This window comes from Hyalella azteca, unplaced genomic scaffold (genome assembly GCF_000764305.2).
Source record: "Hyalella azteca isolate HAZT.00-mixed unplaced genomic scaffold, Hazt_2.0.2 contig15206, whole genome shotgun sequence".
NCBI classification, from domain to species: domain Eukaryota; kingdom Metazoa; phylum Arthropoda; class Malacostraca; order Amphipoda; family Hyalellidae; genus Hyalella; species Hyalella azteca.
In genome coordinates, this window is record NW_025945064.1 from 6291 (window position 1) to 18020 (window position 11730).

Sequence of the window (11730 nt, forward strand, 5' to 3'; positions counted from 1 at the left end):
ATTTTATTATTATTCCCTCATTTACTCAGGATTTAAACCAATATCTTATGTATGATAATGCTGGTATCCATGATACTGTATTGGTCTACATATGGGGTTCAAAAATTAACTTGAGGACACTCCAGCATAGGAGGGTGAGACCGTGTAGGATTTCCCCATTTAAACCCCACCATTTCCCCTACCATTTTCCATGGTAGAACTGTGGCTGTTTAATGCCTTGCCAAAATTGCAGAAAGGAGGGAAGTTCACCCTTGCAACATTTAATAGACGACTGGGCAATTGGTTTAGAAAGATCCCGGATCATTCAGTTGTGGGAAACCACCATCAGCAAGCAACAAGCAACAGCATCTTGCATCAGCCGGCCCAAAAGAGGGCAAATAAATGGAACACGTCCAACGTTACATCTGGGACCCGAGGGGGGGGGGTGGTGACCTGCCTAGTGACAAGTTAGAGAGGGAGGAGAACAAAGGCGGCACATCAGCATGACGGGACTAAGAAGTCCCAAACTCATCATAAGGTCAAAAGGACTTGTCAAAGAGTGTGCAGCACTTGTCAAAGAGTGTGCAGCACTTGTCAAGGAGTGTGCAGCATTAATCCAACTTTACTGAGCTACCATTTATTAGATTGTATGCTGCATAGATTGCCAAAATGGCAAACCAACTCTTTATTTTTTTATTTTTTAGGTCAAGTTTGTAGTATTATGTGATAATATAGCAATAGGGTTTATTATAGGCATCTTGTTACCAATTTTATTATTTATACCTTACCAATTTATCTTTAGAATTGTCTTGTTACCAATTTATACAATTCTAAATTTATTGAAATAATTATTTTATCTATTGTATTACAGTTAGCATGTTATTGCCTTTATTAACAATTTGTATAGCCAGCTCAGTCTTGGCTGTTGACAGAAACAACTTCAAAACATGTCAACAAAGCAGCTTTTGCAGGTGAGATGAGTACCTATATATTAAAATATTATTACCACTTAATCTTATCTGTGCATAGAATTAAGGTTTTTATACCCCAATTTTGAAATTAACTATTGAAATTATACCTATCTCAGATTTCCTATTATACCTACTATATTATACCTATCTCAGATTTCCTATTATACCTACTATATTATACCTATCTCAGATTTACCAAATGGTTATTATGAAGACAGATTTTTCAAAATTCCTAATAACCATTTGTATGACTTAGTTACATAAATTTGACCTGTTATTAAGTTTTGACCCGATGTGTCTTGTTATTGGAAATACCAGGATCTCATGTTGACACCAATTGTAAATTGATTAACCTAGGCCAATGCTGCCTTACATCTCATAATAAAAACATTATTGCATTGCAATGATATTGTATAATAAATATTACTAAAGGAAATCTAGATGCAAGTTTTGGAGCTTTTAACACGTTGACTACGATTGCTTCATCTTGTACTATTATTTCATTTTTGTACTGTTTTTAAACAGGGTTGCCAGACGGTCATTTTTTCCGGACAAATTCCGTGATTTAGTTTTTCTCAATTGCGTTGGCCGGCTACAATTTAAGATAGGGGTACTTCCTAATTAAATTTTAAACAATGCAAAAAGAAAATAAATAAAATTTTTATAGCGGAACCTACAAATAAACTAGTATTCATTGAATTATCGGCCTTTTTTTGGCCTTTTTTGTTCTCGGATTTGGCCGATTTTAGGCAACCTGAATTATGTATCACTACCTCCTGGAGAAATACATTTCGTGGTACACATATGTACCAATACGTAGTCAACGTGTTAAATATGCATTTCAGAACAGAATTCAGATGCCAAGGGCTAAACCTGCTCAATGCAAGATAAAAAAAATTTGTAGTTATTCAGTTGGCTGAAAGCACTTCATGTTCAAAATAACCTTCAAATTTTGTCATGTTTGCCATAATCATACCAGTTCTTTCTAGCATTTATTGCTTTGTGATGCAAAAAATATCAGGTCTTTACTGGTTTTAATGCTATTCATTCAAAATGCTTGTTAACACGTTGACTACAAAGTGGTACATATGCGTACCACGAAATGTATTTCTCCAGGACGTAGTGGTACTGGGTACATAATTCAGGTTGCCTTAAATCGGCCAAATCCGAGAACAAAAAAGGCCAAAAAAGGCCGATAACCCAATATATACTAGTTTATTTGTAGCTTCTGCTATAAAAATTCCATTTATTTTCTTTTTCCAGTACTTAAAATTTAATTAAGAAGTACCCCCATCATTAATTTTAGCCAGCCAACGCAATTGAGAAAAACTAAATCATGGAATTTGTCCGGAAAAAATAACCGTCTGGCAACCCTGCTTAAAAACAGGTACAAAAAATGAAATAATAGTACAAGATGAAGCAATCGTAGTCAACGTGTTAATGATGAGTTTGATGTTAGAGATACTGTGTAGCTTGTTTATTCTTCAGGTTTTGATTAAGATTCTTCTATATCTTTGGCTCTAAACCCTCAAATTCCTTTATTTTATATGTCAATTGATTAAATGCATTGGTCTTTGATACAATATTTCAATCTAACATTTGATGTATTATGCTTTTTGTTAAAATTTATCAGTGTAACATTTGTATGGTTATACTGTCCTATGCATTACAACTTCTCATTTATCAGTGTAACATTTGTGTGGTTATACTGTCGTATGCATTACACTGTATAGTTATACTGTCCTATGCATTATCAACTTCTTGAACTAAATAAACTATTTCAGGCGTCAGCGAGCTGTGGTGCCCCACAACAGTCCCTACTCTGCCCTGCTGGAGACGCTCTCTCACTCGCCTCAGGCTGGTGTCAGTGTGGACGTACGCAATGACCTCAACAGTGTTTTGTTCACACTGCAGCTTGTGCCCCTCAAGGACAATGTGTTCCGCTTCATCATGGATGAAAAATCACCACTTCATCCTCGCTTCAAAGAACCATATGCAGTCATTGAAGACAACCTCAAAATAGACAAGTCTGTAGTATTTAGCATATACAAATTTGATACTTAACTTCACATGTATACAATAACCCTGAGTAACTCTAGATAAAATAATTTTGTTTATGTTTTATAAATAGGAATTGGGTGCGTGCTGACCACCAGTTATGACCTTTAAATTGGTCATTCATGCTTCATGAAAGCTCTTTTACTAGCATAAAAAAAAGTTTGTGTCATAGCCAAAAGTAACCAAAAATTGCAATTAATACATATTCATAACAATCCTAAGACTAAAACATTCCCTTATGCATGCCAATATAGCAAATAAATATTTTGAAGGAATAATAAATTTCCCATAATTGTTTTTTCTCATTTTCCATGTACACTTTAGAATGCATTAACTGTAAGAATTCTTTTTGTGAATATCTTTAATTAAATTCTACAAGAACAAAAATAAATGGATTATTTGTGTTACAGCTTTGAGGTAACATCAAGTGGAGACATTTTTACCGTCAAGTTTGGCAAGATGCACGCTGAGGTCCACGCTAAGCCCCTGCTGGTGAACGTCTTCCGTGACCAGAAGCTCGTCGTGGCCCTCAATGCTCGAGGCCTCCTCAAGTTTGAGCAATACAGAAAGAAACCTCACGAAATCCATGAGTGAGCATTCGATATTTCTTTGTAGAAAAATTGGAAATTCTAAATTTTTTCATTCGATATTTCTTTGCAGAAAAATTGGAAATTCTAAATTTTTTCATTCGATATTTCTTTGCAGAAAATTTTTCTTGCTAAAACTTCAATTGCAGGTATGAGAATCAATGTTTTTCTTGCTAAAACTTCAATTGCAGGTATGAGAATCAATGTTTTTCTTGCTAAAACTTCAATTGCAGGCATGAGAATCAATATTTTTTTGCTAAAACTTCAATTACAGGTATCAGAATGATATTTCAATAGTTCTTGGTAAAAACTCCTAAAAGAATTCTACAGGATATATTATGTTTTTTTGCCTGATTGCAAGAGGGGAGGCTGTGATGGAGGGAGCGGCCGCTGGGGAGGAGGAACCAAGCCACGCAGAACAGGAACTGAATGAAGCTCTTCAGCCTCCTGCTGGTGAAGACCCTCTGGACGAGCCTGACAAAGATGGTCTATGGGAAGAGACCTTCAAAGGCCACACAGACTCAAAGCCTCGTGGCCCGTCCTCCGTCGGCATGGACGTGTCCTTCATGGGGGCCTCTCACGTCTACGGTATCCCTGAACATGCAGATTCTCTGCCACTCAAAAACACCGCGTGCGTATTTTTCTTTACCAACGACTGAAATATTTGACACTTGAGATACAATAGGATAATAAAAAAGTATATTTCTTTCTGTTTGTTGAATAATTTCGTAGTGAGCAATAAATTTTTTGCTTGAAATTTAACTTTCTAGTTAAAATTTATGGCAATGTAAAACCTCTGCCCAAGAACGGCCTGACGTCCTTGGGTTAATGTTATAATATCTCTGCTAATTAAAAATTTACAGCCTATCATGCCATGCATAATAGCCCATCATGCCATGCATAATAGCCCATCATGCCATGCATAATAGCCTGTCATGCCATGCATAATAGCCTATCATGCCNTGACGTGTTCGAGGGTTTTTGTTGTCACTCTAACGAAGTTTTCTGTACGTATCCCTCCAGTTCTGGTGACCCATACCGCCTGTACAATCTTGACGTGTTCGAGGGTTTTTGTTGTCACTCTAACGAAGTTTTCTGTACGTATCCCTCCAGTTCTGGTGACCCATACCGCCTGTACAATCTTGACGTGTTCGAGGGTTTTTGTTGTCACTCTAACGAAGTTTTCTGTACGTATCCCTCCAGTTCTGGTGACCCATACCGCCTGTACAATCTTGACGTGTTCGAGGGTTTTTGTTGTCACTCTAACGAAGTTTTCTGTACGTATCCCTCCAGTTCTGGTGACCCATACCGCCTGTACAATCTTGACGTGTTCGAGGGTTTTTGTTGTCACTCTAACGAAGTTTTCTGTACGTATCCCTCCAGTTCTGGTGACCCATACCGCCTGTACAATCTTGACGTGTTCGAGGGTTTTTGTTGTCACTCTAACGAAGTTTTCTGTACGTATCCCTCCAGTTCTGGTGACCCATACCGCCTGTACAATCTTGACGTGTTCGAGGGTTTTTGTTGTCACTCTAACGAAGTTTTCTGTACGTATCCCTCCAGTTCTGGTGACCCATACCGCCTGTACAATCTTGACGTGTTCGAGGGTTTTTGTTGTCACTCTAACGAAGTTTTCTGTACGTATCCCTCCAGTTCTGGTGACCCATACCGCCTGTACAATCTTGACGTGTTCGAGGGTTTTTGTTGTCACTCTAACGAAGTTTTCTGTACGTATCCCTCCAGTTCTGGTGACCCATACCGCCTGTACAATCTTGACGTGTTCGAGGGTTTTTGTTGTCACTCTAACGAAGTTTTCTGTACGTATCCCTCCAGTTCTGGTGACCCATACCGCCTGTACAATCTTGACGTGTTCGAGGGTTTTTGTTGTCACTCTAACGAAGTTTTCTGTACGTATCCCTCCAGTTCTGGTGACCCATACCGCCTGTACAATCTTGACGTGTTCGAGGGTTTTTGTTGTCACTCTAACGAAGTTTTCTGTACGTATCCCTCCAGTTCTGGTGACCCATACCGCCTGTACAATCTTGACGTGTTCGAGGGTTTTTGTTGTCACTCTAACGAAGTTTTCTGTACGTATCCCTCCAGTTCTGGTGACCCATACCGCCTGTACAATCTTGACGTGTTCGAGTACGAGATCGGTAACCCCATGGCGCTGTACGCCAGCATCCCTGTCATGCTGGCGCACTCCCTGGACGGCACAGCCGCTGTCTTCTGGCATAACGCTGCTGAAACTTGGATTGATATTAAGGTGTCGTGTAGTCACTGTGATACATCCTCTCATTTCATTGTGGACTTGTTTGCAGGAGCTTTATCTTTTAAGGTTGAATGTTAAACTGCGAACAGTTTAAGCTTTATCTTTTTATGTTGAATATTAAGCTACAAACAATCTAACTTTGGAGCTAGTAGCGAGACGTATGTAGTCTTCACAAGTTATTTAGTTCACTTAAAATTTATTTCCTAGAAACACGGCAATAATACATTAATTACAGTACAGTGTTGCAGTACAGTAATAATACAATAAAGTAATACAGTAGTAAATTTGAATGAATATCCTGGGTATATTTTATGGAGTGCACTTCATAAACACTTCACTATTCTTATTCTTCATTGCTTTTCGGCATAGGTGAATTAGATTTCCGCATTGTTGTAGAAGTGTTGTATTAACTAGCTAGTGTTGTATTAACTAGCTAGTGTTGTATTAACTAGCTAGTGCTGTATTAACTAGCTATGTGCACTGCGCAGCACTTGCCAGACACTAACGTAGTGTCGTCCATCACGGGCTTCTTCTCTGGGGGCGGGGGAGGCCCCGACGCGACACAGCAGGTGTCCACGCACTGGATGTCTGAGTCCGGCGTCCTGGACGTCTTCGTGATGGCCGGGCCTGCGCCCCTAGACGTCTTCAGGCAGTACGGCACCATCACCGGCACCACCAACCTACCCCCGGTTAGTTCTTTGTCTTCTTACAATTAATATAGTGTATTTTGTGGCCCCCGGTTAGTTCTGTGTCTTCGTGCAAATGAATACAGTGTATTTGTGGCACCAATCTACCTCCGGTTAGTTCTTTGTCTTCTTACAGTTAATTATAGTGTATTTGTGGCACCAACCTACCTCCGGTTAGTTCTTTGTCTTCATACAATAATTACAGTGTATTTGTGGCACCAACCTACCTCCAGTTAGCTCTTTGTCTTTTTACAATTAATACAGTTTTTTGTGGCACCCGGTTAGGTCTTTGTCTTCATGCAAATGAATATAGTGTATTTTGTGGTCGTGGAATTATAATGGATTCTTTGTGTTGTTTGTTGGTCTTGTTCAAAGTATTTTTGACTGCGCTCTAAATTATTAGAGGTATTAATTGTGATACTTTTTATTCTCTATATTAATGATGCACTGTTAGAAAAAACGGTGAAAAAACGGTCCCACTGGCGTTCTAGTGGCCGGTCGCCCCGTAAAAATAAACTGTTTCACCGTTTATATCAGATGTTTTCCGGATTTCTAGTGTTAAATTAGAGTAAAAACGGCGAAACGGTGTTTTTTTCACGTGCCGACCGGCCACTGAAACGCCGGTATTATACCGTTAATGGTAATTTTTCTAACAGTGTGATTGTACTTACTACTGCATAGCGTTTTTTTCATAAGGTTTTCAATACCGGTTTTTCAATTGCGGGTTGTGTTATATGTGTTATATTGAAACATTAATAGTCTGTGTCTGAGTAACGTCATCCCAGTCATAGTCCCCATGATTGCCATATTGCAGTTGACCTTTTATCAATAACTGCCTTAATAAAATGTGTAATAATGTAAAATAAATAAATAAAAATAAAATGTAAAATAATGTGGACATTTTCTAGAATTTAGAAATTTTCGATTTTTCCGCTGTAGACACAGGAAATCGACAACGAAATACTTTATTACTATATTATATATGGTATATGTTACAGGAATATAATGTATTTTATTAATACGTAAACTTTGAAAGTGTTCAACACTTATTTGGTTGGCGTTACTCTGAATACTAAACTTTGAAAGTGTTCAACATTATTTGGTTGGCGTTACTCTGAATACTAAACTTTAAAAGTGTTCAACATTGTTTGGTTGGCGTTACTCTGAATACTAAACTTTAAAAGTGTTCAACATTATTTGGTTGGCGTTACTCTGAATACTAAACTTTGAAAGTGTTCAACACTTATTTGGTTAGCGTTACCCTGAATACCCTACGTGTGTTTACAGCTGTTCTCGCTAGCGTACCATCAGTGCCGCTGGAACTACAACGATCAAGAGGACGTTGAACAAGTGCATGCAAACTTCGACAAGTATGATGTGCCCATGGATGTTATGTGGCTAGACATCGAGCACACGGATGGCAAGCGGTTCGTTCTCATATACAGGAAATGTAGAGCTTTTTTCTTTCATTTTCAAGTAGAAAATGTCTGACTTCTGTTTTGCTTTGAACAACTCTCCAATGACAGGAAATGTAGAACTTTTTTCTTTCACGCTTTCAAGTAGAAAATGTCCGACTTCTGTTTCGGTTAGGAGAAGTCTCCAATGATGAAAGAATTTGTCTTGTTTTCTAAAACTGCCCACAGTTCATCCAATAATAATAATTTTTTAACTAAAATTCTCTTAATATGATCAATTTAAAATAGTTTTGCTTTGCAGCACTTATGAACAACTCATTCTTATATATTTTGTCAACTTATATCGAATATTTGTCTTCATATCTGAGCGTCATTTTATGACTAATGAATTTTTTTCAATCGTAATCTAAGAGACTATGGACGCAATCACAATATTCCCATGCGAATCAAAATCATGCTTATACTTAATGAATTTTACTTATACCTACTTAAATCTTACTTATTTCCTAAAATTTGAGTGAACTATATCTGTAATAACTACAGCTTCAATTGTGCAGCTCTCGGCTGTTTGAGAGTGCGAGACTACACTTCAAATCATATTTATTGATAACAGATATTACATAAGAAGATATTATACAAATAATAAGCTTGCTATTACCACAGATACAACAGATATTACAAAAGAAGATATTATACAAATAATAAGCTTGCTATAACCACAGATACAACATATATTACAAAAGAAGAGATTATACAAATAATAAGCTTGCTATTACCACAGATACCTGACGTGGGACGAACACAAGTTCCCTGACCCCGTGAAGATGACGGACCAACTCTCTGCTAAAGGCCGCAAGTTGGTTACTATAGTCGACCCTCACATCAAGCGCGACACTAACTACTTCTTCTACAAGGAGAACCATGACCTCGACCACTTCATCAAGACTAAGGACGGCTCAGAATTTGATGGCAAGTTATTCTTGTTGTTTACTTTAATATAATATAGTCGACCCTCACATCAAGCGCGACACTAACTACTTCTTCTACAAGGAGAACCATGACCTCGACCACTTCATCAAAACTAAGGACGGCTCAGAATTTGATGGCAAGTTATTCTGGCTGTTTACTTTAACGCCTTCAGTGACTGATACTTGCCTGTGCCAAATATCCTGGGCCCAAACTTTCAAAACTAGCTAAGTGAACGTAAGTACTTACGATCTATTTTCTTGTCTATGATTGGTGGATTTTGCTCGAAAGACCGTCAATGATTGGCTGATGAACTTACGACGTCCTAACTTTTTTTGAAAGTATAGGCCCAGGTAATGAAATATTTGTAATTTGAAGTTCTCTGGGAATAGCTTGCACATTAGTGTTTTTAAAACATGTATTGGCATAGTGTTGAAGCAGCCAGTCGCTGTGGGTGTGAGCAAGTTACTAGATTTTCCAAACAGCCACACAGTAGAACAATCAATTTCTTCCCACATTTAGCGACCTTGTCATTATGAAAACACATTCGTCTTAATCGTTACAAACGTAATCGCTCTGAAATTTAAGGTCTAGAGGTCGAACTATTAAAATATTTGAGTTAGTAACTCGGTCAACCAATCACTGACAGGTTTTCAAGATGAATACAAATCACAGACAAGAAAATGACCGCTACGTGTACTTAAGCTGCTTTGTGTACTTGATCTGCTACATGTCGTTGTATTTGGGCCTCTACTTGTATTTTGGCCGGTTCGTTTTGATAACACCGCCAAAACGTAACGGTATTCTATTTAGCTGGTCTGCATTGATGTTTCTTACGGTGATGGTAATGCGCTCGTGGGGGGCAGCTCAGGTGGTGGAGAGCCACCACCTGAGATGGGCGATGGTGGAAATGGTGGCGATGGTAGATAAAGAGATGGGCAATGGTAGATGAAGAGATGGGCGATGGTAGAAATTGTGGCGATGGTAGATAAAGAGATGGGCGATGGTAGAAATTGTGGCGATGATAGATAAAGAGATGGGCGATGGTAGAAATTGTGGCGATGGTAGATAAAGAGATGGGCGATGGTAGAAATGTCGTGACGGGCCACCGCCACTATGGGTCTGTAACATAGGGAGGAGATGCTGGGGAAGGAAATGCCGTTGAAGAACTGTGGAGTGGACTGGAGTTGTCCTCAGCACTCAGGGCAGACGGGGCTTGGTGTGGGCGGTAGTTGGGATGAAGCTCCTGAACATGAGGTTATTGATGAATAGAAAGAACAGATGAGAAGAGGAAAAATACGAGTGACTTAACCAGCCGGCAGCCAAAGGAAAGAGTAGTGGGCCGACGGGGAGCTCAGTTTTCCAACCCTTGGTGAAGAAATGGAGGACCCTTCTGGCGCTCAAGAGCAATACTTTCAGAAAAAGTTAAGAGATCGAAAGTTCATCAGCCAATCGTTGACGGCCTTTCAAGCAAAATCCACCAATCCTAGACAAGAAAATAGAGCGTAAGTACTTACGTTCACTTAGCAAATTTTGAAATTATGGCCCCAGGGTGTTGGCGTTAAGAATTTTAACGTTTGGCCTGACCCGCGGAGTCAGGCCAAACCGACGCAACAGGCCTGAGTGCCACCATAAAGCAGAGGCAGCAAAGATCAGAGGCATGGGCTAACTTTAATGTTTCTCACGTCTGCTTTAATAACAGTAATAATTTTGAAATTGTTCACCCGGCTTTGCTTAAAGTCGCGTCAGATCAGTAGCAAAATAAATTGGTAAGACAGGTTAAGTAAGCGTAGCTGGTTAACCTCGTTCAGCAAGTCCTCTCTGAGTTCCTTGTCAACTGAATATTTTAATTGTGGTAACGCTTTAAGTCAAATTCACAGTAGCACAGTCTAATGCGCTACCTGTGAAAAAATTACAGCTGGTTTAAATGTGCACCTAATGGTATTATTTTAGTTGATGAATAGCTTTTAATGCAAGTTTGAGCAAGAAGTTTTGGTCCTGCATTTCTATTAGAGTATTAAGGTGCTGAGTTGGTGAACATTCTTTGTTGTTTATTCCAGCAAAAATTTAAAGTACCGTAGTGTTTGAGCTGAGAGGGTACCAAGCTAGGCAGGCTTCAAGCAGCGAGGAAGCAGGCATGATATATTTATTTTTTCAGACTTATATTTATATAAAATGAATGAAATCCAATGGCCGCTTATGGCAATGGCAGATTGAATCCTGCTTCAAACCTGCTGGTATGTCCAATCCTGCTCCAGACCTGGGGCCATACTTTCAAAAAAAGTTAAGAGATCGTAAGTTCATCAGCCAATCATTGACGGCCTTTCAAGCAAAGTCCACCAATCATAGACAAGAAAATAGAGCGTAAGTACTTACGTTCACTTAGCGAGTTTTGAAAGTATGGCCCCCGCTCTCTTGCTTCACTCGGCACAGACTCCTTCAAATTCTAACCGTGTTAAAGCTTTTATGGGCAAATTGGTTTAATTTACTAGTTCAGCAGTACAATATTTATTTATACTTACAGAACTTATGAACTTTTTGGGCAGTACCTACAATTATAAGGTTTCTTCCTGGATGTTCTGTAAGAGTGAATATCTTTGTGAATATACCATGCATTTATTAATGAAGACTATTTGATTACAAGAAATGGCATGCATATACTGGCTGGTTGTTGTAACAATAATGTCATGCATATACTGGCTGGTTGTTGTAACAATAATGTCATGCATATACTGGCTGGTTGTTGTAACAATAATGTCATGCATATACTGGCTGGTTGTTGTAACAATAATGTCA

General features: G+C 38.7%; 1 protein-coding gene across 1 annotated transcript in view; it reads left to right on the forward strand.

The window, feature by feature from the left end:
* Window positions 1-684: 684 nt before the first annotated feature.
* The window catches only part of LOC108673280 (neutral alpha-glucosidase AB), a 21244-nt gene continuing 10198 nt past the window's right edge, over window positions 685-11730 (forward strand). Inside the window, exons 1-8 of the mRNA XM_047884328.1 lie at window positions 685-950; window positions 2735-2977; window positions 3419-3598; window positions 3957-4226; window positions 5699-5861; window positions 6356-6556; window positions 7841-7980; window positions 8750-8961. Coding sequence (XP_047740284.1) covers window positions 856-950; window positions 2735-2977; window positions 3419-3598; window positions 3957-4226; window positions 5699-5861; window positions 6356-6556; window positions 7841-7980; window positions 8750-8961 — 1504 coding nt within the window. The 5' untranslated portion in view covers window positions 685-855. The remainder of the gene's footprint in view (window positions 951-2734; window positions 2978-3418; window positions 3599-3956; window positions 4227-5698; window positions 5862-6355; window positions 6557-7840; window positions 7981-8749; window positions 8962-11730) is intronic.